The 26943-nt window shown below is 40.2% G+C and overlaps 1 protein-coding gene across 2 annotated transcripts in view; it reads right to left on the bottom strand.

Moving 5' to 3' along the window:
• Window positions 1-7573: 7573 nt before the first annotated feature.
• Window positions 7574-26943, bottom strand: part of LOC130908665 (protein phosphatase 1 regulatory subunit 12B-like) — a 92249-nt gene continuing 72879 nt past the window's right edge. The window contains exon 11 of one of the 2 annotated variants that reach the window (XM_057824351.1): window positions 7574-7910. In XM_057824351.1, coding sequence (XP_057680334.1) covers window positions 7824-7910 — 87 coding nt within the window. In that variant the 3' untranslated portion in view covers window positions 7574-7823. Of the gene's footprint in view, window positions 7911-15864; window positions 17443-26943 lie in introns of those variants that run through there. The other variant, XM_057824344.1, reaches the window with a different exon arrangement.

Genomic DNA, 26943 nt, shown 5'->3' on the forward strand with positions numbered 1-26943 from the left:
GCGCCTTTTAGTCCGGAAAATACGGTACATAAATAAATAAATATACAATAAATATTTTTATTTGTAGAAATCTCGCACTGCTGAAGAAGGAAAAAAATTGTCAAATTACCATTGGAATGGCTGAAAATAGAATATGGAAAACGTGATGCTCACTCATAACTCTCTAATTGTAGCTAAATCTTTCTGATGATGCTTTAACTGTTAGCAATGTTTCATAAATGCATCAGTCTAAACAGGAAAAATTATCTAAAAGAATATATTTTTTTAGAAAGCTTAAGTTTCAGTAGCATTTTTCACACTTTGACAAAGTGAATATTCAGTAAAATTAGGGTTGCCAACTCCCTGTAAAAAAAAAAGGGGACACCTCATTGTTAGAGCCGGCTGGCCGGCACCATAACTGCCATCCTTTACATATTTCTATGTATATGAAAAGTGATATTTTATATTACAATCATAATAATTTTACTCAAAAGTAAATTACCGTAGGTTTGGGACAATAAGCCGCTACTTTTTCACCTCATCTTAAATCCTGCGGCTGATAGTCCAGTGTGGCTTATTTGTTGATTTATTTGGGTTAATAGGTAACACTCTATTTGACACTGGCGTCATAAGACTATCATAAGACCGTTATAATTATGACATGGCATTGTGACGGGCTTTAATGAATGCTTATGGCATATCTTTTACATCCATTCAAAAATAAGACAATTTACCGGATGACACTAAATGACATTTGTCATAAGCTTTCATCAATGCTCATGACAGTGTCATGTTATAAATATGAGGGTCTAATGACAGTTTTATGACTCCCCTGTCAAATAAAGTGTTACCGGTTAGTATCTTTTGGTATAAATATCCCATAATACAGTGACGAAAGCGTCATTGCTTCAAAAAGCTTCATTTGGCCATCACTGCTCCCTTGGGGTAGACACTCAACCTCTGGTGCCACCTGCTGTCAACACTGTTGTTGTCCAACATGCCTCTTAGCATACGTTGCAGCGCTACAGATGTAAATAACTATCAAAATTAATGTTCTGTGCTAATTATTTCTTCAGTTACTGTTCCAGTTGTTTCATCAATTGCTAGTGATGATATTTGGTAACACTTTATTTGTCAGTGGCAGCATAAGACTGTCATTAGACTATCATAATTATGACATGGGACCGGTGTTGTTAATCTTACTTTAAAAAAGTAATTAATTACAGTTACAGATTACTTCTCCCAAAAAGTAACCTGAATGTAAGAGTAATTGGTTACTTGGCAAAGTAACTGAGTTCACTTTTCATGATTTTTTTTTTCCCATTTAAAAAAAAAAAAACAAAAAAAAAAACAGTTCACACTATGTGCAGTTCAAATGGATTTTGGGTTAAAAATATAATTTAAAAAGATATGATACAATTTGTGAAAATTGAGTACACAAAGAAAAACATGAAAACAAATGATCATCACTTTAAACATGATTTTTTTTCTCTCTCGCTTAACTCAAACCTCTTATCTCCCACACTCTAATGCTGTCTTATGTTAACGACAGTACCTCGACGAATGAGGTGACCGGGATTTCATATTGTCATTGTTCCGTCAGCTCATTGGTCAAAAAGCAGGTGGGGAAATGCGTTTCCCTGCATATTTTAATAAAGCACAATACCCATAGGCGGAGTTTGACTTTTGGGGCAGGGGTGGCAAAACATGATGATGACCCCGAACGCAGTGTCAGCAATAAAATTAACTTACAAGAATATTTATAATAATAAGTTGAAAATGAGCATTTTTTTCCCATCATTCATGAGGGGAATTCCAAATCAGGCTGCTTAGGCTATACTTTTCGCCAAGATTGTCATATGGTATGCCCACCGGTGTCGTGCCAATGTAGTTACCCCAGTCAAAAATTGTATCCCCTGGGTGGAGACACTGCCCTGCACTGATTTGCTTGATTTGCGTGTTTTGGTGATGTAGTTATCTACGAGGTTTTAAAACAAAACAAAAAACTTTTTTTCTGTCGTATAACGTAACATACGTATTGAATGTAAAAAAAGGCAATGTTTCACTGTTTTACTCGTAGGATGACCTATAACTATTATTACTGTAATTCAAGTCCTGTGTGGAGTTTCTCCAGTTTAATAAATGTCGATGTCCAAAATATATAACTGTGGTTCTTTTCTGGATTCAATTAATTGTTTAAGTTGACGTAACTCATAATTAATGTGTGTGTGTGAGTGTGTGCGCTCCCCAATTTTTGACGGGAGTAACTACAGTGTATCACAAAAGTGAGAACACCCCTCGCATTTCTGCAGATATTTCACAGTATCTTTTCATGGGACATCACTGACAAAATGACACTTTGACACAGTGAAAAGCAGTGTTGTTAATAACGGCGTTACAATATAACGGCGTTACTAACGGCGTTATTTTTTTCAGTAATGAGTAATCTAATTAATTACTTTTCTCATCTTGGCAACGCCGTTACCGTTACTGAGGCGGGAAAGGCGTGCGTTACTATGCGTTACTAAGTTGGTTGAATAAAAAAAAGTCTGAGAGAAACGGACTCACGGGGACGAGAGCAGAGCAAAGCAGGAGTGGGGAAGACGCAGTTCCAACCGCGATGCTAGGTGGCTCCAATAATACCTGACTGCAGCCATAGCCGACAAACTACGCCCACATGACACGGTAGATATCATATTATAGAACTAGATGCAAATGACAGACACTGCTGCACTGCCAACATGTTTTAAGGACTACATGCGTTTGTAAACAGACGCCATCTTAAAGCAGTAGACCTCTCAGGAAGGCCCTGATGTAGAGATCCTTCCTAGCGAACCTAAGTAATTTTTTAAAATCTAAAATGCTCCTAAATCGGCAAAATCTTAACTTAAATCTATCTTTAAATGATGAAACAGTTTTAAAACTTACACATGTTTAAAGTAGACAGAAGGCAACTAATGCAATAACGGGAGAAATTTTAACAACTTTAACGATTGATTCACAACTTTAAATGACTTCCACACATAGCAAAGGTTACTAGCTAGTTATCGCAATACCCTTGTGTCTAGTTAAGTGGAGGGTAAAGAATTGGGCTAGGGCCAATTGTCCCCCAAACACTTTAAGCTTCACATTGTGTGACCTGTGTGTTTTTTTTTTTGAGAAAAAAAAATATCACTAGTTACTTTGCCAAGTAACTAATTACTCTTACATTCAGGTAACTGAGTTACTAACGCAATTACTTTTTGGGAGAAGTAATTTGTAACGGTAATTAATTACTTTTTTAAAGTAAAATTAACAACACTGCATGGCACTAAATGCGTTAGTAGACAGCCGCCATCTTAAAGCAGTAGACTTTTTAGGACGGCTCTGTTGTAGAGAACCTTCCTAGCGAACCTAAGTAACTTTTTATCTAAAATACTTCTAAATCGGCAAAATCTTGACTTGAATCTATCTTTAAATGATGAAACAGTTTTAAAACTTTCATATGTCGAAAGTCGAGAGAAGGGAAGAAATGCAATAATGGGAGCAATTTTAACAACTTTTAACAGTTGATCCAGGGTAAAGGGTAAATTAGGGTAAAGAATTGGGCTCGGGCCAATTGTACCAAAAACCTTCACAAAAAACTTCACATAGTGTGGCCAATGTTTTTTTTTTTTTTTTTGAGGGGAAAAAAAAAAAAGTAATTATCACCAATTACTTTGCCAAGTAACTAATTACTCTTACATTCAGGTAATTGAGTTACTAACGCAATTACTTTTTGGGAGAAGTAATTTGTAACTATAATTAATTACTTTTTTTCAGTAAGATTAACAACACTGGTGAAAAGTATTCTAGGTGCAGCTTATATAATAGAGTTCATTTATTTTCCCCTCAAAATATAGCCATTATTATCTAAACCCCTGGCAACAAAAGTGAGTACAACCCTTTGAAAAAACGTACATCCCTAAATGTCCAAATTGAGTACTGCTTGTCATTTTCCATCCAAAATGTCATGTGACTCGTTACAGGAGTGCTGTCAGCATTGCTGCAGAGATTGAAGAGGTGGGGGGGTCAGCCTGTTAGTGCTCAGACAATACGCCGCATTTTACATCAAATTGGTGTGCATGGCTGTCACCACAGGGGGAAGCCTCTTCTGAAGACGGTACACAAGAAAGCCCGCAAACAGTTTGCTGAAGACATGTCAACAAAGCACATGGATTACTAGAACCATATCCTATGGTCTGATGAGACGGGCAGGCTTTCTTGTGTACTGTCTTCAGAACTTAAATATCTGCAGAAATACGAGGGGTGTACTTACTTTTGTGATACCCTGTACATTCGGAAGACACCGGTAGTGGCTCTGTTGTACAATTAGCTTTCTTTAGTGGGGCAAATTGAAACTCAGCTCACCATTTGACAGTAGTCTCTAGCGTTTCATGGTCCGCATTTTCAATCTTTGGTTCTTGCTCAGTTGCTGTCCCTTTTGAAAGCTTAGGTTTGAAAAAAATGACATGTATCCATCTTGCCTCTTCGGTCCTCGGGTGGTTTTGGCTAAGCAAAGCAAATGACTGTCTAAGGCAGGGGTGGGCAAACCGGTCCTCGAGGGCCGGAGTGGGTCCTGGTCCTTGTTCCAACTGATTCAGCATAGACAGTTTAACCAATGAGGTGTCAGTGGAAACAAGAAGCACCTGACTGCAATCAACTGATTGCACTTGTAAGAAACCAGATTGGTGAAAGGTTGTCCTCATGATGAGTATGAACAAAAACCTGCACCCACTGCGGCCCTTTGTGGAATAGTTTGCCCACCCCTGGTCTAAGGCATGGGTGTCCAAACCTGTCCTCAAGGGCCGCTGTGGGTCTTGGTTTTTGTTCCTACCAATCAAGCACAGGCAGTTTAACCAACTAAGTTTGTGCTAAAACAAGCAGCACCTGACTGCAATCAACTGATTACACTTGTGAGATACCAGATTGGTGAAAGGTTGTCCTCATGATGGGTTTGAACAAAAACCCGCACCCACTGCGGCCTTGTGTGGAATAGTTTGGACACCACTGGTCTAAGGTGTAGTCACACAATCTGTTCAAAAAATATTTTGGCCCATTATAATTTTTTTTTGTTCATATCATGAGCAAGATACTGAACCCCACATTGCTCCTGGTGCTGCGTCACCAGTAGGTGGATGGTGAGATAGTGTAAAGCGCTTTGAGCGCCTTGAAAGGTGGAAAAGCGCTATATAAGTATAACACCATTTACCATTTACCATTCATTTTTGTTGTTTTATTGCTTTACAACTTTTCTAGACAATATTTTAATGGAAAATTCTTAATTTTAAAATCATATACTGTATGGGAAAGTCAATTACATGCAATGACACTTTTAGGCCACCGGGGGAGGGGGCTGGCCCCCCTGTCCACCCCTGAAAATCCGCTTATGACCACACCTGTATTCTTTCGTTCTACAAATAAGACACTATTTTCAAATTTGTTGATAATAAAGCACAAAGCGCGTCCCTTAAAAGCTCTTATAAGTATAACACCATTTACCATTGTTGTTTCTGAATACTGGACGATTCTGTTTTTCAAGGGACAGTTGGCAACTCTAAGTACAATGCTTTCATCTCACGTCAACTTGTGTTTCCAAAAGTTTAATTGCTTCTTTGTGTGTGCCAAAGCAATAAGAGAAACAACCATTGAATGTTATAAATTCTGTATGTTGTTAGGTATATGCTCCAATGTCCGTTGTCTATTATTGTTATTCTTCTATGGCCATTCTGCAATAGTAACCAAGGATCTAGTTAAGTTTTTCCATTATGAATCAAACAAACATTATTTTCTGTAGTGCACATTACAGTAATGCTGTGAAAAGTTGAGGTATCTCCATGCAGTCATCAGATAGACATCTAAATAATTAACTCATTGGCTGCCATTGGGGGTAATTGACGAAGCAGATCTGCTTTAAAAATCAACTGTTTTACATTGACCACACAGTAACTTTGGCATATTACCACTTACAACAATGGAACTAATAAAGGATCTCAACAACTTCTCTACTGTTGTCACTCTTTTAATGTTATTTCATAGATGAACTTACAGTGGGGCAAATAAGTATTTAGTCAACCACCAATTGTGCAAGTTCTCCTACTTTAAAAGATTAGAGAGGCCTGTAATTGTCATCATGAGTAAACCTCAACCATGAGAGACAATGTGGGAAAAAAACAGAAAATCACATTTTTGATTTTTGAAGAATGTATTTCCAAATTAGAGTGGAAAGTAAGTACTTGGTCACCTACAAACAAGCAAGATTTCTGGCTGTCAAAGAGGTATAACTTCTTCTAACGAGGTCTAATGAGGCTCCACTTGTTACCTGTATTAATGTCACCTGTTTTAGCTCCTTATCGGTATAAAAGACACCTGTCCACAACCTCAGTCAGACACACTCCAAACTCCACAATGGCCAAGACCAAAGAGCTGTCGAAGGACACCACAGACAAAATTGTAGACCTGCACCAGGCTGGGAAGACTGAATCTGCAATAGGTAAAACGCTTGGTGTAAAGAAATCAACTGTGGTAGCAATTATTAGAAAATGGAAGACATACAAGACCACTGATTGACTCCCTCGATCTGGGGCTCCATGCAAGATCTCACCCCGTGGCGTCAAAATGATAACAAAAACAGTGAGCAAAAATCCCAGAACCACACGGGGGGACCTAGTGAATGACCTCCAGAGAGCTGGGACCACAGTAACAAAGGCTACTATCAGTAACACAATGCGCCGCCAAGGATTCAAATCCTGCACTGCCAGACATGTCCCCCAGCTGAAGAAAGTACATGTCCAGGCCAGTCTGCGGTTCGCTAGAGAGCATTTGGATGATCAAGAAGATGACTGGGAGAATGTGTTATGGTCAGATGAAACCAAAATAGAACTTTTTGGTAAAAAAACAGGTTCTTGTGTTTGGAGGAGAAAGAATACTGAATTGCATCCGAAGAACACCATACCCACTGTGAAGCATGGGGGTGGAAACATCATGCTTTGGGGCTGTTTTTCTGCAAAGGGACCAGGACGACTGATCTGTGTAAAGTAAAGAATGAATGGGGTCATGTATCGAGAGATTTTGAGTGAAATTCTCCTTCCATTCGCATGGGCATTGAAGATGAGACGTGGCTGGGTCTTTCAGCATGATAATGATCCCAAACACACAGCCAGGGCAACAAAGGAGTGGCTTCGTAAGAAGCATTTCAAGGTCCTAGAGTGGCCTAGCCAGTCTCCAGATCTTAACCCCATAGAAAATCTGTGGAGGGAGTTCAAAGTCCGTGTTGCCCAATGACAGCCCCAAAACATCACTGCTCTAGAGGAGATCTGCATGGAGGAATGGGCCAAAATACCAGCAACAGTGTGTTAAAAGCTTATGAAGAATCACAGAAAACGTTTGGCCTCCGTTATTGCCAACAAAGTATTGAGATGAACTTTTGGTATTGACCAAATACTTATTTTCCAGCATGATTTGCAAATAAATTCTTTGAAAATCAAACAATGTGATTTTCTGTTTTTTTTCCACATTCTGTCTCTTATGGTTGAGGTTTACCCATGTTGAAAATTACAGGCCTCGCTAATATTTTCAAGTGGGAGGACTTGCACAATGAGTGGTTGACTAAATACTTATTTGCCCCACTGTATTAGCTGGCATTGACGGTGAGAGACGTCCAATCCAATCGATGGATTGGAAGTCCCTCACTGACAATAGCACTTAAACACGATCATTTATTGCCAGCCGGGTTCAAATGGATTTGACACCTATCACTGTCAGTGGCAGGTGTTTATTATGCTACATATCCAATAATCTTAATACAAATGGGTTGTGGCATCCTTTTATTTAGACAGTTTGCTGATGACCCGAATGAGAGCGCCGTTCTCATCCTTTAACCTCTGGTTGTCCGTCTTGAGCTCTGTTAAGACCTGGGAAAGTGGATGCAAGCAATGAAGTCAGAAAATCACACTTGCATGGAGAATGACAATGACGCGGATTGTGAAATGCAAAGGCGCTGATGTTGCAGTCACACAAAAAGAAACAGTCACAACAATTTCAAGTGAAATTTAGAGCCAAGCGACATGGACATGCTTCATTGTACACGAGCATGCAGTGAGGAGGAATTTGTGAGAACAAGGTCAAAGAGAGAAGCAAAAAGATATCGCAAAATCTAGGTCGTGTCCCTCACTTGGAGCAATGACTAAAAATAAACAGCCTCTTTGTCGAAATATTTCCTCTCCGCTGGAGATACACAATATCCTTGTGTTCTCTCTGAGACACGTCACTGAAACTGGTCAAATGAGCAAAGCGGTGCAGCGTAATCTCTCATATTTTCAATGTCCTGGGAAGTTTCACATGTGGGCCATAATCCAAAACCCATAGCTTAAAGGTTGTTAAAATTTTTTTACATTTTTCAGGTCATAAAGGAATCGTGACACAATGGTTTCTGGAATGGATATCTTGTGCAAAGATTTCCAATCAGGACCACTTTTGCGTGTGTAACCAGTGTGTCAGCCCCGCCCCGCGTTCCGCTCCCACCAGGCCGGGACGCGAACCCGCGCGCCACGACGTTTCCACTCGGCAGGCAAGGACGGTAACCACTGCGCCAATAAAGCCAGAGCCAACGGCATAGCCGTTAGCGTCCGTACATGAAGGAATCAGCAGGGAGGTTTCTACGCCCCACAACGGACCTGCGTGTATCCGTTACACTCACCCCCCGAAACCTTCGCTGCCGATCCGGGTCACGGCACCAATGTAACCGGTGTGTCAGTGCCGCCCCGCGTTCCACTCCCACCTCTGACCAGGCCGGGACGCAAACCCGCGGGCCACGACGTTTCTACTCGGCAGGCAAGGACGGTAACCACTGCGCCAATAAAGCCCAAGCCAAAAGCGCAACCGTTAGCGTCCTTACATGAAGAAATCGGAAGGGAGGTTTCCACACTCCACAACGGAACTGCGTGTACCCGTCACACTCACTTCCCGAAACCTTCGCTGCCGATCCGGGTCACGGCACCAATGTAACCGGTGTGTCAGTGCCGCTCCCACCTCTGACCAGGCCGGGACGCGAACCCGCGCGCCACGATGTTTCCACTCGGCAGGCAAGGACGGTAACCACTGCGCCAATAAAGCTCAAGCCAACAGCTCAGCCGTCAGCGTCCTTACATGAAGAAATCGGAAGGGAGGTTTCCACACTCCACAACGGACCTGCGTGTACCCGTTACACTTACCCCCCAAAACCTTCGCTGCCGATCCGGGTCACGGCACCAATGTAACTGGTGTGTCAGCGCCGCCCCGCGTTCCACTCCCACCTCTGACCAGGCCGGGACGCGAACCCGCGCGCCACGACGTTTGCACTCGGCAGGCAAGGACAATAACCACTGCGCCAATAAACGCCGCTGCCGTTAATGTCTTTACATGAAGGAATCGGCAGGGAGGTTTCCACGCTCCTCAACGGACCTGTGTGTACCCGTTACACATGCCATTATGGTGATTCTAGGGTAGTAGTTGTACACACATAATGCTATATTTTATTACCATTACTGACAGTGTTGTCAGTAACGTGTTAGTTAGTAACGCGTTGCTGTAATCTGATTACTTTTTTTAGTAACAAGTAATCTAACGCGTTCATTTTTCTACACCAGTAATCTGATTAGTTTCCTTAGTGTCTCTGTGTTACTATTTTTTCATTGCCTTATAACGTATGTAGAATGAAGAATATTGTAGTCATGTACGAAGAGCATTTTGAATGGAAAATGCTCAAATAAAAGTTTCCCGGTACGTGTTTCCATGACAACCTCTTAGCTATTTCCTGTTTTGGTCTCGCGTCAAGTGTTGTGGGACTGAGGCGGGTGGACATTCGCGCCAAATGTTGAGACGTTGCGAGGGAATGTTGATCTGTGGATATCCATGAGTGAAGGTGAGTATATTCCTTCATTCTGGAGAGTATCAGCAAAAGGTTTGACCCCCTACATGCGCGTCCGTTTCGTAGCTTTGCCGTAGCAACGACGGGCAGTCATTGCTTCAAGTTGGCAAGCTTTGTTTACATCATATGCGTGTTGCACATTCATGCCGTGAGGTGATGTGTTCGTTTAGCATCTGTGGGATGTGATGTAAGTCCGACTGAGTGCAAAGTGCTTAGTTGCCGCCACGTTTTGTGGCCAAATTGACCGCATGTGTGTTGAGAGGAGTACTTCCGGGTTTTGCCCGCGCATCCGCGCCCGCCACCACCTTTGTGTTTATTGCACTGTACAATCCACTTGTGTGTTGTTGATTATTGTGCCGTCAGTTTCCATTGTTATACATTGGCACTGATATGCTGTTAACCATAACCCGAAATTCAGAAGTTTTGACATTAGGCTTAATCTTAGAGTTAGCGAGGTTTAATTGGTCGGTGGAGTTGATTTCAACAAATTCCAAGCAGTTTGTCAGATATTTCTTAGTTTCAGGGCTCCGGAGGGGCTAAGCTAGCGCGAAATTCTGATATTCCCCTTTAAATTCAATCATTGGAAAGTCAATTACATGTGATGACATTTTTCTGTTGTCATTCTTATGTTGAGGCGGCAAAGGGAGAAAAATGGGTAAAAAGTAAGTGATAGATTACTTTTGAAGTAACTTAGTTACTTTGATGATGAAGTAATCAGTAAAGTAACTAGATTACTTTTTCGAGGCGTAATCAGTAATCAGTAATTAAATTACTTTTTCAAGTAATCTGTGACAACACTGATTACTGAGGATGTGAAGTGGCACATTACTATAATTTGGTTAAATGAAGTGTGAGTTGTCAACAGTTGATTTTGTCACACATTAGCTGCCTCCTACCTGGAGAGCAGCGCGAAAGGGGGTGGAGGGAATGGGGTGGTGATGCCGTTGCAAACCTAATGATGATTGGCTATGTGGACGGATCATGCGCTGCTTCATTGCATCCTCTGTCCAATACAAAAAGACAGTGATAATGGCGACGGGCCAAGAAATTTCAATGTTCCCAAAATTGAAGTATATGTATTATTGTTACTTGATGAAATATTCAAGGATAGTGTTTTGCTTATTGTGCAGTAGATCTAACATACAGTTTCAGATATTTGCACTGGTTCATGGTCAGTTTATGTTTGTGTTTTCTTAACAGACTAATATATTTGATCCAAATGAATACAAAATGTTCTAAACTACTGTATATAGTGTTTTTATTCTTCAGTCAGTTAATATAAACATCTTTGATTTGAAAGATGTATAATGTACATACATTTCGGACTATAAATCGCTACTTTTTTTCTTCATTTTGAATCCTGCGGCTTATAGTCCAGTGCGGCTTATTTGTTGATTTATTTGGGTTAATAGGTAACACTTTATTTGACAGCGGCTTCAAAAGACAGTGTAATCTCATGATTATGACGGTCTTTTGACAATCATGGGCATTACTGAATACTTATGACAGATGTCATTAAGTGTCATCCAGCAAACTATGTTACTAACTCCATTCATGTCCAGCTTGGATCTTTTACAGCCATTGAAAAGTGAGATAATTTGCCAGATAACAATTATGATTGTCTAATGACAGTCATATGGTACCACTGTCAAATAAAGTGTTACCAAATACCATAACTAGCAATTAATGAAACAAGTGGAACAGTAACTGAAGAAATAATTAGCACAGAACATGAATTTGGATTGTTATTTACATCTGTAGCGCTGCAATGCATGCTAGGAAGCAAGTTGGACAACAACAGTGTTGACAGCAGGTGGCAGCAGAGGTTGACTGTCTCCCCCAAGGAAGCATTAATGGACAAATGAAGCGTCTTGAAGCAATGAAGCTTTGCAGCCATTTGGTTCATCGTGGTTCATTTGGTCTTATGACAGTTGTATGATGCCACTGTCAAATGAAGTGTTTCCGGGTAATATCTTTTGAGGTAAATATCCCATAATACAGTTAGGAGAGCTGCGGCTTATAGTCCAGTGCGGCTTATCTGTGAACAAATGCCATTTTCGAACCAAATTTGGTGGGTGGCGGGTTATAGTCAGGTGCGCCTTATAGTGCAAAAATTACAGTAATTACGTGTAGAGAATGAAAAGTAACGTCAATTACTTTGCTGAGTAACTAATTACAGTGGTACCTGGACATACGATCGCTTCGACACACGATCTTTTCGACATCCGACGTAAAATTTGACTTGTCATTTGTTTCTACATCCGACGACGAGCTCGAAATACAACGACATGACAGCGCCAAAGACGGACGCATGGCGGATTTTATTGTGGGAGAAATCAACACAGGTTCCAAAAAGGTTAGTACGGGTGGTAAAAAAAGGAAAGGTGACGCTTACCATTGAAATGAATATGGAAATGATAGAAAAATATGAGCGTGGGGTACGCATCCATGAACTGGCTCAACAATACAGCAGTAGAATGGCTACGAGCTCCACGATCCTCGTTTTGCCAGTCTTTATAAGTTAAAGGGACAATTATTATTGTGGTAAATGCGCCAAAGAAATCGCTAGCTTTCAGGTTTTTCCTAATTTCTTTCAGAACTTGTACAACACAACTCGCCGACTGTCCGCCGCAGTTGACGGTGTTCTCAACAAAACATTAAAAGTGAAAGTACACTCTCAACCGCACCGCTCCCTCTGTCGGTCTCGTCAGCGAAGTGGTGCATTCAAGTACAGCACACGCAAAACACGTCCGCCACATTAAAACCGATTTGTTACGTTACTACAGGAATTATGATTATTATTATTTTATTATTCCACGTTTTATTAACTCATTCACGCCCAGTCATTTCAACCTCCTTTGATCCCGGCCATTTTACTGGATTTTGACTGATTTTGCAAGGCCCACAGTCATTCACTCCCAATCATTTCAACCTCCTTTGATCCCGGCCGTTTTACTGGATTTTGACTGATTTTGCAAGGCCCACAGAAAATTCTGTTCTATTGCTATGTAAACATGGAACCAACCAAAAGAAAGATTAAACTCTCTTCTTTCAGCAGGAAAAAAAAAGATTGTTCATATCTTTTTCCATTCTTTAGAAATCAGCATTAGAAAATAGCTTAGTTTGAGCAATTTTGCTATTTCTGATGGAAAAAACAGAGAAATTGAGCATTTTGTAAAAGCATACATGTCAAACATAACTTTAACACAGCTAATTTTTGCTTTTGTGGCATCCCAAACATCTGAATAATGTTTTCCTTCTACAAAATAACATTAACAACAAGAAAAAATAGAGCTTTGATAGGAAAGTAACAATTTATATACATATAACTAAACTATTGAACTGAGAGATGACGCTGTTGTGGCCGCGACAGCCTGGGTAAACTTTTCCCTCATTGCCGCCTGCCTCATCAAGATGGATTATTTTGAGTCTTTCTTTTGTGGTGACCACTGCCTCGTGGCGGATTTCGCCTGGGGATTTGTGTGGGGCATGTTGTGTTCCTGGGGGGGAACTGGTTTGGCCGTGCGCTTTTCAGGCTGAGTCGCGGAACACTGGAGGGTAGCGGGGGATGCGAGCGGCCGAGCACGGCGGCGCGGGCTCTGCTCGGCGAGCAGCACGGACTCAACGGCATCGTCCGCTGCACTGGTGGTCCCAGTCATTCTGCTCGTCGTCCAGTGCCTGGCATCCTGGACGTCCTCCTGGTCGTTGCACTTGGTCGTTCGTCGCCTAGTGTCCCGGATGTCCTCCCGGTCGCCCTGCTCGGACTTCCCTCGCCTAGCGTCCTCCTGGTCGTCCAGTCAGTCGTCTTCCGCCGGCATCCCGGCTGTGCGGCCCAGCCGTTCGTTCCGTTGAATCGGGTTGCGGGTCTTATCAAATACTGCCATTTTTATTGCTTTAAAATGGATTTTTAGCATTGTGCTTTGGAGCTAAGTTGCATCAGAACCTAGAGATGTCTCTTGTGAAAAAAAAACGTAACAGACGTATAAATACATCTTTGGGACACTGAAATAATTAAAAATAGAACGGATTTATACATTTTGGGGAGCAAATGAGTTAATAATTTATTTGTTTTCCTAAGTGTAATTTCCATTTGTAATAGTACCAGCAGTATTTATTAAGGATTTAGTGTAGGTTTTCAGGCTGTGAAACGAATTAATGGAATTATAATGTATTCTTATGGGGAAATCCTGCTCGACATACGATCACTTCAACTTACAAACACGGTCCTGGAACGAATTAACTTCGTATGTAGAGGTACCACTGTACTCTTACAATGAGGCAACTGAGTTACTAACTCAATTATTTTTTGGGAGAAATAGTTTATAACTGTTACAAATTACTTTTTAAAGTAAGATTAACACTGGTAACTGTAAACTTCAAAATCAAAAGTCACTCTTGAATTATTTCTCGAGTTAAGAGGCAAACAAACATTCTAGTTAAGAATTCAAAAAAACCGAGGCACTCAAGAAGTACAAAAAATAAAAAGCCTTTATTCAGTCATGGCTTAGTGCAAATTTAAAAAAAATGCCGACATGTTTCGGCCGTGCAGGCCTTCATCAAGACAGACAGTGACTCTGCTCAGACCACCTCTTAAAACTGGTGGACAATTTTAAATTCAGCATATCCAGGTGAACTCTCTTCGTTGATTGGGGTCAAAGGGCAGATCAATTAGGAACTTCAGAGGAGAAAAAAAAAAAAAAAATTAAAAAAAAAAAAACATGGCAATGAGCATAATACAAGGCGCCCCAATATTTTACAAAAAAGTAGACAAGTCCAATTCACCATTTAGACCAGGATATTGGGTCGCTTTTAGTGTGTATATCCAAAAAGATTCTCTCTGTAAGAGCATTTTCAATCTATCTCCACCTCTTATGGAGTTTTCAATGTGGTCAATGCCAGAAATCTTTAAAGAATCGCAACTGCCATGATTAGCTTCTTTATAATGTAGAGCCATAGGATATAATGGATTAACAGTTCTTATGGCATGTTTGTGTTCAGCCAATCTTGCCTTCAATTTGCGTTTAGTTAATTAGTTTAGTTAGTTAATTAGTTAGTGAACTGTTGATCCATTATATCCTATGGCTCTACATTATAAAGAAGCTAATCATGGCAGTCTCCTTGTCTCCTTTTTTGTAAAATATTGGGGCGCCTTGTATTATGCTCATTGTCCTGTTTTTTTTTTTTTTTTTTTTTTTTTTTTTTCTCTTCTTCTCTGAATCTCCTAATTGATCTGCCCTTTGACCCCAATCAGGCGAAGAGAGTTCACCTGGATATGCTGAATTTACAATTGTCCACCAGTTTTAAGAGGTGGTCTGAGCAGAGTCACTGTCTGTCTTGATGAAGGCCTGCACGGCCGAAACATGTCGGGATTTTTTAAAATTTGCACTAAGCCATGACTGAATAAAGGCTTTTTATTTTTTGTACTTCTTGAGTGCCTCGGTTTTTTTGAATTCTTAGCTTTTTTTATCCCTGCACCGAAGAGCACCAGAAGAGTACTATGTACACCCAGCAGCACTCCATGCACCTCTTGTCATACTAAACATTCTAGTTGTCATTCCTGGAGAGTAATATGACTACGTACATACAGTAGGACCAGGGAGGTGGCATGTTGTAGCACGCGACCACTCACAAATGTCAAGGACCCTATTTGTCTATCATGACATCATCGGGTCACCACAAGTTTGTTTCACTAGCACCTGCCTCACTCACTCAGTTCAGCAGTGGTCGCCTAGAAGAGGTGACACATTAACACTGTTCAAATTTCACGACGTAAGGAGGCAAAACATATCCACGACCATTATCTTTGACTGGGAGCAAAGTGGCTCATGGGTTAGTAAAGTATTCAGAATCTCGGCTCAGGCCTTTTTATTTATAATGGGCATGTCTGTTCTGTGCGTGGATTTTTATCAGGTACTCTCACCTGATCTCATATTAAAAAAAAAAAAAAAAAAAAAAAAAAAAAAAAACATTCATGCTAAATTATGGTTCTCCTTAGGTGTGAATATGAGTGTGAATGGTTTCTTTTTCTATATGTGCACTCCAATTGGCTGGCGACCAGTCTCTGGCCTAAATTCAGCTCTAAGCTAGAGCTCACCTCTTAGTGAGGGAAAATGGGTGGGTGAGTGTGTTAGCGGTGTACCTCTCCTTGATGTCTGCGATTTCTGCATCGCGACCCTTGTTATATTACCATGTTTCACCCGTAAAATCCCCCAAAAATCCAGCTTTGGCCATTCACAGCTGTGTTTTGACACTCAGTGATACATGCGACATGGAGTTTTTGGATCGAAACAAGGCAAGGACGCGATAATATCTCGTTAAAGTCATGGCGTCTATAATTCTTCTCTCGCGTGCTCTTACCTCAGTATTTCTCAAATAGTGGGGCGGGCCCCCCCAGGGGGGCGCATGCGACCTTGGTGAACATACTTTTTTGCCGTACTAGAATAAAGTGTAATTGCATATCCACTCAGTGGGTGGTAGTGCCGCTCTCATTTTCAGCGTATGAGCAATATTTTTAACGAAACATGAGCACACAGCAAAAAACGCTGGAGATATGAAAAGATAAGACAAGGAAATATGAAGAAGAGTATGTAGCATTTGGCTTTGACTTTTAGTACAGTGGGAGAGGGGATAGATCAGTCTGTTTACTTTGTTAAAAATGTTCGCAGTGGACGGCAGGAATATTTTTTGTTCAGTGAAAACGTGCCGAATATTGCCAACAATCCTCCCGCTTTGTCAGTGTTACACCAGTAACCCAGCAAGCACTGTCAGCATCATTAAAGGTGGCATACCAAGTTGCTCAGTGCAAAATAACCCCACACCATAAGAAAGGAGCTGATACTGCCTGCAGCAAAAAAAAAAAAAAAAATACACTGTCTCTCTGTCCAATAACATTGTCGTTTTTGTTCTATTCTTTTTTTTTTTTTTTTTTCAGTCTAATTGTTTTTCATATTGTCCTTGTGGGTTCATGTTGCTAATCAATTTGAATTTATTATTGTGTATTGATTTTATTAAATTTAATTTTTCCGTATCAAACTGTCAAAAATGTATCTATATTTTTTATATATATTTTTTATATTTTTACAGTATGGATGTGTTATTTTTTTCTTTACACTTTATTGTAAGTTGATCAATATTACTTTCTTCTTTAATATTAAAAAGAAAACAATGTTATGCAGAGGTGTACTTACGTACATGATATTGATACTAGAGCAAGTTTTAAAACTTATTAAGTTATTAAAGCAAAAGAGATAAAAATAGAGTAATATGCAAAGGAAAGGAAGGAGGTAGATTATGCGGTGGTGTGCACACCTGCCTGAAAGGAACATAGCAGAGGAAGGGCCTGTAGAGGCACCATAAGGAGTGTTATATTGCTGAGAAAGGGAATGAAAGGAGGTCAGGTGAGTTCAGAGGTCCTCTGTCTCCGGTATGGAGGCCGTCTCAGAGAGGCGGGCGAGGGCACGCAGCAAAGCTCTGTTCTCGGCCAGGAGGCGCTCGTTGACGCTCCGCAAGGTTTGTGCCTGAGCCAGAGCGGGGAAAGTCTGCACAGAGGAGGAGAAAGATACAGAGGGGGGAAGACAGAAAAAGAAGCATGCAAGAGGACACGTGTGCAAAGAAAACACCGAGGGACGCCAAATCAAAAATCTTCAGGGGCTTCCGAAAAAATAGGATGAAAAAAAAAAAACATCACACAAGCAATGCGATTTGTGAAGGAAGATAGAAATAAAAGTGGCTGTGTGCATGCTAAAAGTGATATTAAATGTTAATTGAAAACGACAAACAAAAATTGGGTTTGTTTATATCTGAAGTCTTTTTTTTTTTTTTTTACAATCTTTTACCTTTGTTTGACATATTGTTCCACAGATTGGAGGGAATTCCTGACAGTACTTGACTCAGTCACACATAGCTAACACACCAATTTCAGACACAAATGCGGTCGAGGATGAGGAATAGGGAAGACATCTGGCTGCTTTTTACAACACTGAAATACAATTATATAAGTGATTTAAAGCAATGCCCTTGCTTCAGATTTAACAGGTCATGCATATAATGTTCATTTTCTGAACAAGTGCTCTTGGCATGGTGGTGGAGCTCGGTGAAAAGGTAGTGTGATGAGAATTCTTGATGCTATGTGTCATTATTATCTTAATTGTGCAAAGGTGAGCTTGTGTATTTAAGTTTCAACTTAATTCAAGAAAAAACTAATATACAGAAGTATTTGGCTAAGAGTTTTCATGATTTCCTCTTTGTACATACACCACCACCATGAATTTAAATTTGATTCAAGTGTAGCAAAACTGCCTATAACATTTATTACATATTTATTTGTTGGAAATATGATCTTATACCATTGTTAATCATAATTATTCATACAGTTTTAAGAAAAGGGCGATTGTAATAGATTTTTAAATACTATCTAATATAGAAGTTAAGATAATGCGTAGTCATAGGCTATAAACTATGCATTGCTACACGTGATGATATCGCTAGTGGATATGAAGGTTCACGACGGAGTATTTACACTGCAAAAACACACTTCCTTAAAACTAGTTAAATTCCCTTGTTATTTGTGTAAATCTACTAGAAATAAGTGGCCAGTGCTTCAAGTTTGTCAGAAATGTTCCTAATTCAAGAAGAGATACTGTCAAAACATTATGTGAAAGCAAATTTTTCTTGATTTAGGTGAATATTTTTAGTTTAGATATATGGGTTTAATAAGAACAAATAAATAATTAAAAATAAATATAAAAATAAATAGTATAACTTGTTTTTCTATCATAGTAATACTAAGAGTAACTATTAGTACGAGAATAAAGTGGTATTATCACGTACATCTGATGTAGCTGAAATAGCGACTACGTACTGCATTTTAGAATGGGATCACAAATAAGAATATCCCTAATCTTTTGGCTTATCTACATCAAATTCAAGTCAATGGATGGATTTATACTAATACTTCGTTTCACCAATCACCAAGGAGCTGCAGTTTCTCGGACTGACCCCACTCCCTTTCATGCTCCTCTCATCAGCCCCCTCTCCATGTTTACCCTTCCATTCAATCCCGGCTATCTTTGACATCATCACCAAATCCAAACCCACCCCCTGTCATTTTGATCCTCTTCCCACTGCCCTCATCAAAACTTGTCTTCCCTCAATTGTCCCCCTCATCACTACTATTATTCATTCCTCATTCATATCCGGTACAGTTCCTCCAGCTCTCAAAACTGCTTCCATAACACCCATTCTGAAGAAACCCAACCTCGATCCCACCAATTTCAATAACCTCCGCCCCATCTCCAATTTACCTTTCATTTCCAAAATTCTTGAAAAAAACATTACATCCCAACTCCATAACCACCAAATTACCAATGACATTTACGAGCAGTTTCAATCCGGTCCTCCTCCACAACACTGAAACAGCCTTTCTTAAGATTACAAACGACCTCCTCATAGCATCCGACTCTGGTCTATTATCAATCCTTGTCCTTCTCGATCTCACTGCCGCCTTCGACACCATTTCCCACACAATCCTTCTCGACCGGCTCTCCTCCCTTGGTATCACCCAAACACCCCTTTCCTGGTTCACTTCCTACCTGTCCGACCGCACACAATTTGTCAAATTCGACCCCAAAAAAATCCAAATCCCTCCCTGTCCCTGGTGGCGTGCCCCAGGGTTCTGTCCTGGAGCCGCGCCTCTTTATCATTTACATTCTCCCCCTCGGTTTCATCTTCTGCAAACACAACATTCACTTCCATTGTTATGGGGATGACACTCAGCTCCACATTTCCTAAAAACCAACCTCCTCCCTTCCACCTTCCTCCTTCACCCGCTGTTTAGATGACATTAACTCTTGGTTCTCCTCCAACTTCCTCCTACTCGACAGCTCAAAATCACAAGTCCTCCTAGTTGGAACCACCGCCATGCTCTCTAATGTCAATAAGTTCTCTATTAGAGTCAACAATGTACCGATCTCTCCTTCTACTCAGGTTGAGAGTCTAGTTGTCATCCTCGACAGCACGCCCTCCTTCCGGTCACATATCGGCATCACCAGATCAGCCTACTTCCACCTTTGCAATACTTCTCGTCTCCTCCCTTCTCTCACCCGCCATATCGCTTCCACCCTGGTCTGTAGTCTAATAACCTCCCGGCTTGATTAATGTAACTCATTGCTCTTTAGTCTCCCAAACAAGTCCCTCCAAAAACTGCAGCTCCTCCAGAACTCAGCAGCACGCCTCATCACTCGGACCCCCACCACACACCACATCACCCCCATTCTCCGTCAACTTCACTGGCTTTCAGTCAAACAAAGACTCAATTACAAGATCCTCATCATTACCTCCAAAGCACTCCATGGCTTGGCCCCTCCCTACCTTTGCAATCTACTGTATTTAAACAATCCACCATGTCCACTTCGGTTTTCCACTATCCTCCGCCTTTCCGTCCCCCGTGTCTGTCTCTCCACCTTTGGTTCCAGAGCTTTTAGTCAATGTGCCCCCCAGCTCTGGAACTCCCTACCCAGTGATCTTTGCAGTATATCTACCCTTTCACTTTTCAACAGGGGTGCCGTATAGGGGTGAAAAGTGATATGGATTCTAAGGGCCCATGCCCTGATGGGGCCCACAAAGAAAATTAGAACATTAAGTAATTGTTTGCAAATTTAAATATTAATCATTATTTTAATAGGAATAAAACAAAGGGTTTCTTTTTCTTGTTTTGTTTTTGGCAAAAAGTAAACACCCAGAGAGCATATGTATTGCCAGCCCCAAGCCCCCCCCGTATTTTCATTAAATGGCTTGGTCCGCCCTTACATCGTTCAGACCGGGAGCAGCAGTGCACATTTACACCAGTCAATGACTCGGAATGCGCGATACTGCAGAAATGTTTTCAAAACAAAAATCGGGTTATCAAAAGAGGAAAGAAAAGAAAGCAAAACAGGAGAGGGGTAGAAAAGGCCAACAGGATGTGACAAAGTACTTCATAAAGGAAGGTTGGTGTCTTGTGTCAGTGTAGTGCTGAAAATTAACCTGTTATCTTAGCCCGCTAAAGCCCCGTCAGGAACCTCGCAATGTCTAATACAAAGCTCCGAAGCAAGATCCCAGCTCACTCCATAAGAAATACGGGATTTTCCCGGCCTCAATGAGCGACATTCACCTATTCAAAAACATGAATTCCAAATAATGACGGCAGTTTTTGGTATCCTACACAAGTTGAAAGTTAGTGTGGAAATGTTCTTTTTTAAAATCGGCTTGAATCCAGTTTGTCAAGAATTTATTGAATTTAAGTTTGTCATCAATTGAATTTAGTTTGTTAACAAGGGACCTCGCTTCAGAGCTGTAGCCTATAGTGGAGAGCGCAAGTTTCCAGATGGGGCTGAGCCTACTCCATAATGAAATACTGTAATTGTTTGCTAGCTAGTGTTTGCTCCACTTTTAGCTTACATGTAATCAGTACAGCAGGCAAACCCTTAGCAAGCTCTTCATACTAAAACAGTTGTACACTGTATACTGTAATGTATAGTGTAGTATAGTTAAAACAAAACATTTATTCTAAGTCATTCATTATGGTATTTGCTTTGAGAATATTTCTAATAGAATTATATTTAGATTGTAAAAGATGGCCTTCAATACATTTCTTATAGATGATATCAGTCTATTCATTATTGCTCTATACGCTATATGTTGACATAAATATATTTTCATCTTAAATTAATACAGAAAATGCACAAATTAGTGTGTAAAGATTCACCAGAATGCAGGAAATTACGTAGTTGATACTCTAAATGTGTGTGTGTGTCCCCCTGCACTGGTGGTGGGGCCCAAAGTGATATCTTTTCATGGGGCCCAAAATCCCTAGCAGCGCCCCTGTTTTTCAAATCCAGACTCAAAACATACCTGTTTCCTCTTTCTTACCCACCATGATCCCTAGCTGTGTTATATCTTTACGTCTCTTTATCATGCTTTTAATCTTTTTTATGATTGTTTTGTTAGTGCTGTGATTCCATCTCTCTTGTGAGGCGTCTTTGTGTGGCTTGAAAAGCACTCTAGAAACAAAATGTTTTATTATTATTAAAGTAGCTAACTTAAGTAGTTTTACGTTCGTAACGTAATAGTGAATTAACGTAACAGTGAATTGAAACAGTAATGTGCATTTTGTGAGCCTAGAGGCCTATATAATATTTTAGAATCTGTTTCATAAATACGGAAAACCTTTATCTTTTGGCTCATTTACATCAAATAATCAATGGAAGGATTCATCCTAATATTTCATCTTAGCTCGCAGCTAAGGTAAGCTAACTTACGTACATTTCGTAGCAGCTAATTCAGCTACATTATCGATATGTAATAAAACAACTTTATTCTTGTACTAATAGGAGGCTACTACTTTTTCCTCTGTACTAATAGTACAACTATGTAGCTAGCCAGGGCCAGCCTGAGGGACAATTATTTGTGTGTTGGGTACTAGTATAACCAGTGTTGTTAATAACGGCATTAAAATATAACGGCGTTACTAATGGCGTTATTTTTTTCAGTAGTGGGTAATCTAATTAATTACTTTTCTCATCTTGGCAACGCCGTTACCGTTACTGAGGACGGAAAGGCATGCGTTACTATGCGTTATTATATTGGTCAAAAAGTCTGAGGGAGACGGACTCACCGAGACGACAGAGCAGAGCAGGAGAGGGGAGGAGGCAAAGTTGTGACACCGAGCAAACGCGATGCTAGGTAGCTCCAATAATACATGTTGTAGCCGATAGCCTACAAACTACGCCCGCATGTTATGGTAGATATGGTAGACATGGTAGATATCACATGTACTGTATATAGATATAACTAGATGCAAAATGACAGACATGGCACTACATGCGTTAGTAGACAGCCGCCATCTTAAAGCAGTAGACTTTTTAGGACGGCTCTGTTGTAGAGAACCTTCCTAGCGAACCTAAGTAACTTTTTATCTAAAATACTTCTAAATCGGCAAAATCTTGACTTGAATCTATCTTTAAATGATGAAACAGTTTTAAAACTTTCATATGTCAAAAGTAGAGAGAAGGGAATTAATGCAATAGTTGACTCAGGGTAAAGGGTAAATTAGGGTAAAGAATTGGGCTCAGGCCAACTGTACCAGAAACCTTCACAAAAAACTTCACATAGTGTGGCCAATGTTTTTTTTTTTTGAGGAAAAAAAAAGTAATTATCACCAATTACTTTGCCAAGTAACTAATTACTCTTACATTCAGGTAATTGAGTTACTAACGCAATTACTTTTTGGGAGAAGTAATTTGTAACTATAATTAATTACTTTTTTTTCAGTAAGATTAACAACACTGAGTAAACACCATTTGCCATTTCTCTGCTCAGATTCAGCCTATTGCTACTAATTTACGTAATCTTTTGTGGCCAAGAGAGTACATTTTTCCAAAGGAAGACACAAGTAGAGAGCCACAAATAGGCAATAACTGGAATTATATCTGTCCATGCCTGGAATATCATTTTTTTAGGGTAACTAACAAACAAACTGGTGAAATTTTAAAGATCAGGTAGCATTAATAAAATGAATTTTAAAAAGTCATACATTGGTATGAAAAAGTATCTGAACCTTTTGGAATTTCTCACATTTCTGCATAAAGTCACCATCAAATGTGATCTGATCTTTTTCAAAATCACACAGATGAAAAAACAATGTCTGCATTAACTAAAACCACCCAATCATTTACAGGTTTTCATGTTTTAATGAGAATAGTATGCAAGCAATGACAGGAGGGGGCAAACTAAGTAAGTGAACTATCACATGTAATATTTTGTGCCCCCCACCCTCTATGGCATCAATAACTTCAACCAGACGCTTCCTGTAGCTGCAGACCAGTCCATCATATTGATCAGGACTAATCTTGGCCCATTCTTATCTGCAAAACTGCTATAGTTTCGTCAGATTCCTGGGATGTCTGGCATGAATCGCTGTCTTTAGGTCATGCCACAGCATCTCAATGGGGTTCAAGTCTGGACATTGACTTGGCCACACCAGAAAGTGTATTTTGTTATTTTGAAACCATTCTGAAGTTGATTTACTTCTGTGTTTTGGATTCAATTTCAACTGTCTGTCAAATGGCCTCAGGTTTTCCTGCAAAACATTTGAAGTTGGACTTCCATGAATGATTGCATGTTGACCAGGCCCTGAGGCAGCAAAAAAGCCCCAAATCATGACACTCCCTCCACCATGCTTCACGGTGGGGATGAGGTGTTGATGTTGGGGAGCTGTTCTATTTTTCCTCCACACATGACATTGTGTGTTACTCCCAAACCAACTTTGGTTTCCTCAGTCCACAAAATGTTTTGCTACGACTTCTGTGGCGTGTCCAAGTGCCTTTATGTGAACATTAAACGAGCAAAACAGTTTTTTTTTTTTTAGACAGTAGTGACTTCCTCCGTGGAGTCCTTCAATGAACACCGTTCTTGGCCATAGTTTTACATATGGTTGATGTTTGCACAGAGATATTGGACTGCGCCACTGATTTATGTAAGTCCTTAGCAGACACTCTAGGGTTCTTTTTAACCTCTCTGAGTATTCTGCGCTGAACTCTTGGTGTCATCTTTAGTGGTCGGCCACTCCTTGGAAAAGAAGCAACAGTGCCAAACTCTCTCCATTTGTAGACAACTTCTCTGACTGTCGATTGATGTAAATTCAGACGTTTAGAGATGGCTTTGTATCCTTTCCAAGCTTTATAAAAATCCACTAGCCTTGATCGCAGACAGCTCTTTTGACCGAGCCATGATGCACATCAGACAATGCTTCTCATCAAGACAATTCTATCTAGGTGTGTGTTTTATAGTGGGCAGGGCAGCTTTAAACCACTCATCAACAATGTTGGGAATAACGCCGTTACATAACGGTGTAATTTTTTCAGTAACGGGGTAATCTAACTATTTTTTCCGCCGTTACAACGCTGTTACCGTTACTGACGGTCAAAAGCGGTGCGTTACTTACTTTGAATGAAACTACCAGCCGTAGCGAGACTACTCTGCTCTGTTTATTTGTCATCCAAGACTTGGGGTGCGTTCAGGTTCATGGCAATGAAAATAGCAAACACAGATAGCCTACCTTTGCAAGAACGATGGAGTTGCCGTTTGATACGGTCATAATATGCAGGTCCTGCACCCATCCGCAGCAAAACTGCTCGTAGCTTTGTAGCGTTTTGTAAATTCTGAATCGCTGATGAGTTTAGTAACATACACCAAACAATAAATACAGCAGAATGTCCATTTCGCCTAATGTTGGAAGCCCGTTGACATCTTTACTCCGTTTGTCTTCGGCATGCTTGAAGAGTCAACATTGTTCACATCCTTAAGTTTGATCACATATCTGTTCTTAGCCTTAGTAACGAGTTTGTCTCTTTATCGAACTGGTAAGTTAAAGTTTAATGTCCCGCGAGCCGGACCTGCTTCTAATATGGCTGCGTTGTTGTTAAATCTCACGTGATCCCCCATTCAGTGACGTAAACGCTCAAGCCTAATAGTGCACGTACTTCAGAGCTGGTGTTTTCACACACAAACCGGAACAGCGCGTGCGGCAAACACACACACGCAAAACAGATGCAGAGGGATATGATGGCAGAGCATTCAGAGGAAAATTTGTCCTTTACGAGATGGCGGTATAAACACTATTTCAAGAAAGAACGTGCTTGTGAAATGTAATTTATGTCCCGGGGCAAAGCTTTTGTCGACATCTGTGGTGAGCAATTCAAATCTTGTTATTTTTGTTGCACTTCAAGTATAGGATAAATCTGTTGCTGGTGAGGTGCAATAAATATTACAAGGTTTTATAGCACAACTACCTGTCTGTTCTTCTCTATTCAACTGACTCGAATACTGCTCAGAAAATTTCAAATTCTTTGACATCCAACAACTTCTTTTTAAAGTAAGGGAAATAGTTACTTTCCCTGGTAACTAGTTACTTTTACTATAGTGTAATTCAGTTACTAACTCAGTTACTTTTTGGAAGAAGTAGTGAATAACTATAACTAATTACTTTTTTAAAGTAACGTGCCCAACACTGCTCATCAGTGATTGGGCACACACCTGAATTAAATTGTTTGGTAAAAATTGGTTTCAATTGCTGTTTAAGTCTCATTAGGGAAAAGGTTCACTTACTTATTTTTCCCCCATCTGTCATTGTTTGCATGCTATCCTCATTAAAATGTGAAAACCTATAAATGTTTGGGTGGTTTTAGTTTAAGTAGACACTTTTTTTTTTTTTTTTCTCGACAAAGATCAAATTTTGACATTTGATGGTGATTTTATGCAGAAATGTAAGAAATTCCAAAAAGTTCAGATAACTTTTCATCCCACTGTTTTCATGTTGAAAATAATATGAAGCCACTCCAAATTTGGAATTTTTCGTCTAAAATAGCTTTAATTGCGAAATGCTAAATGTCATGTTTTTGTGAAACACTGTAATCACGCAGTCATATTAAATCCATTTTGGTAGTGTAGAGAATTATGATCACATCACCCAAACCTGGTCTTCCCAAATACCTACCAACTGTATGCTCCAAAACAAGAAGTTGTACTTTTAATGAGTGTAAGTGTAAAAGGCTGACTGGGAGACCTGAGGCTGTGAAATAGCGGTGAGGTTTGTGCTCATATTTTCGAACTGATTAAGAAACGTGTCAAAATGTGTAAACATGCCCCAGTCTTTAAGAGAACACAATCACATCAGGTGACGAGCTAGTGTCGCTTTTCACCTCAGGAATTATGGCGACCACTCACCATCCCCACATCATTCAGGGCTGGTACCCACAGCGGAAACGCAGTGGGGGGTCCTGCTAAGGGAACCATGACAATATGCATGTCAAACATCTTATGCTAGCCTACTCGAAAAAAAAATCTGAATGCTTCAAAGCCCTGTCAATTGATTGTGCTTGTGAGTTATATCATATTTGACCTCTGCACAGTCCAAAAATGCATCAGTGCTATCTTGCACCATTTGTAACAGCCTGTGGAAACTGCACAGGCGTACAGTCACTGCTGCACTGTGTCTCTTTCTG

This window comes from Corythoichthys intestinalis, chromosome 2, assembly GCF_030265065.1.
Source record: "Corythoichthys intestinalis isolate RoL2023-P3 chromosome 2, ASM3026506v1, whole genome shotgun sequence".
Taxonomy (NCBI): Eukaryota; Metazoa; Chordata; class Actinopteri; order Syngnathiformes; family Syngnathidae; genus Corythoichthys; species Corythoichthys intestinalis.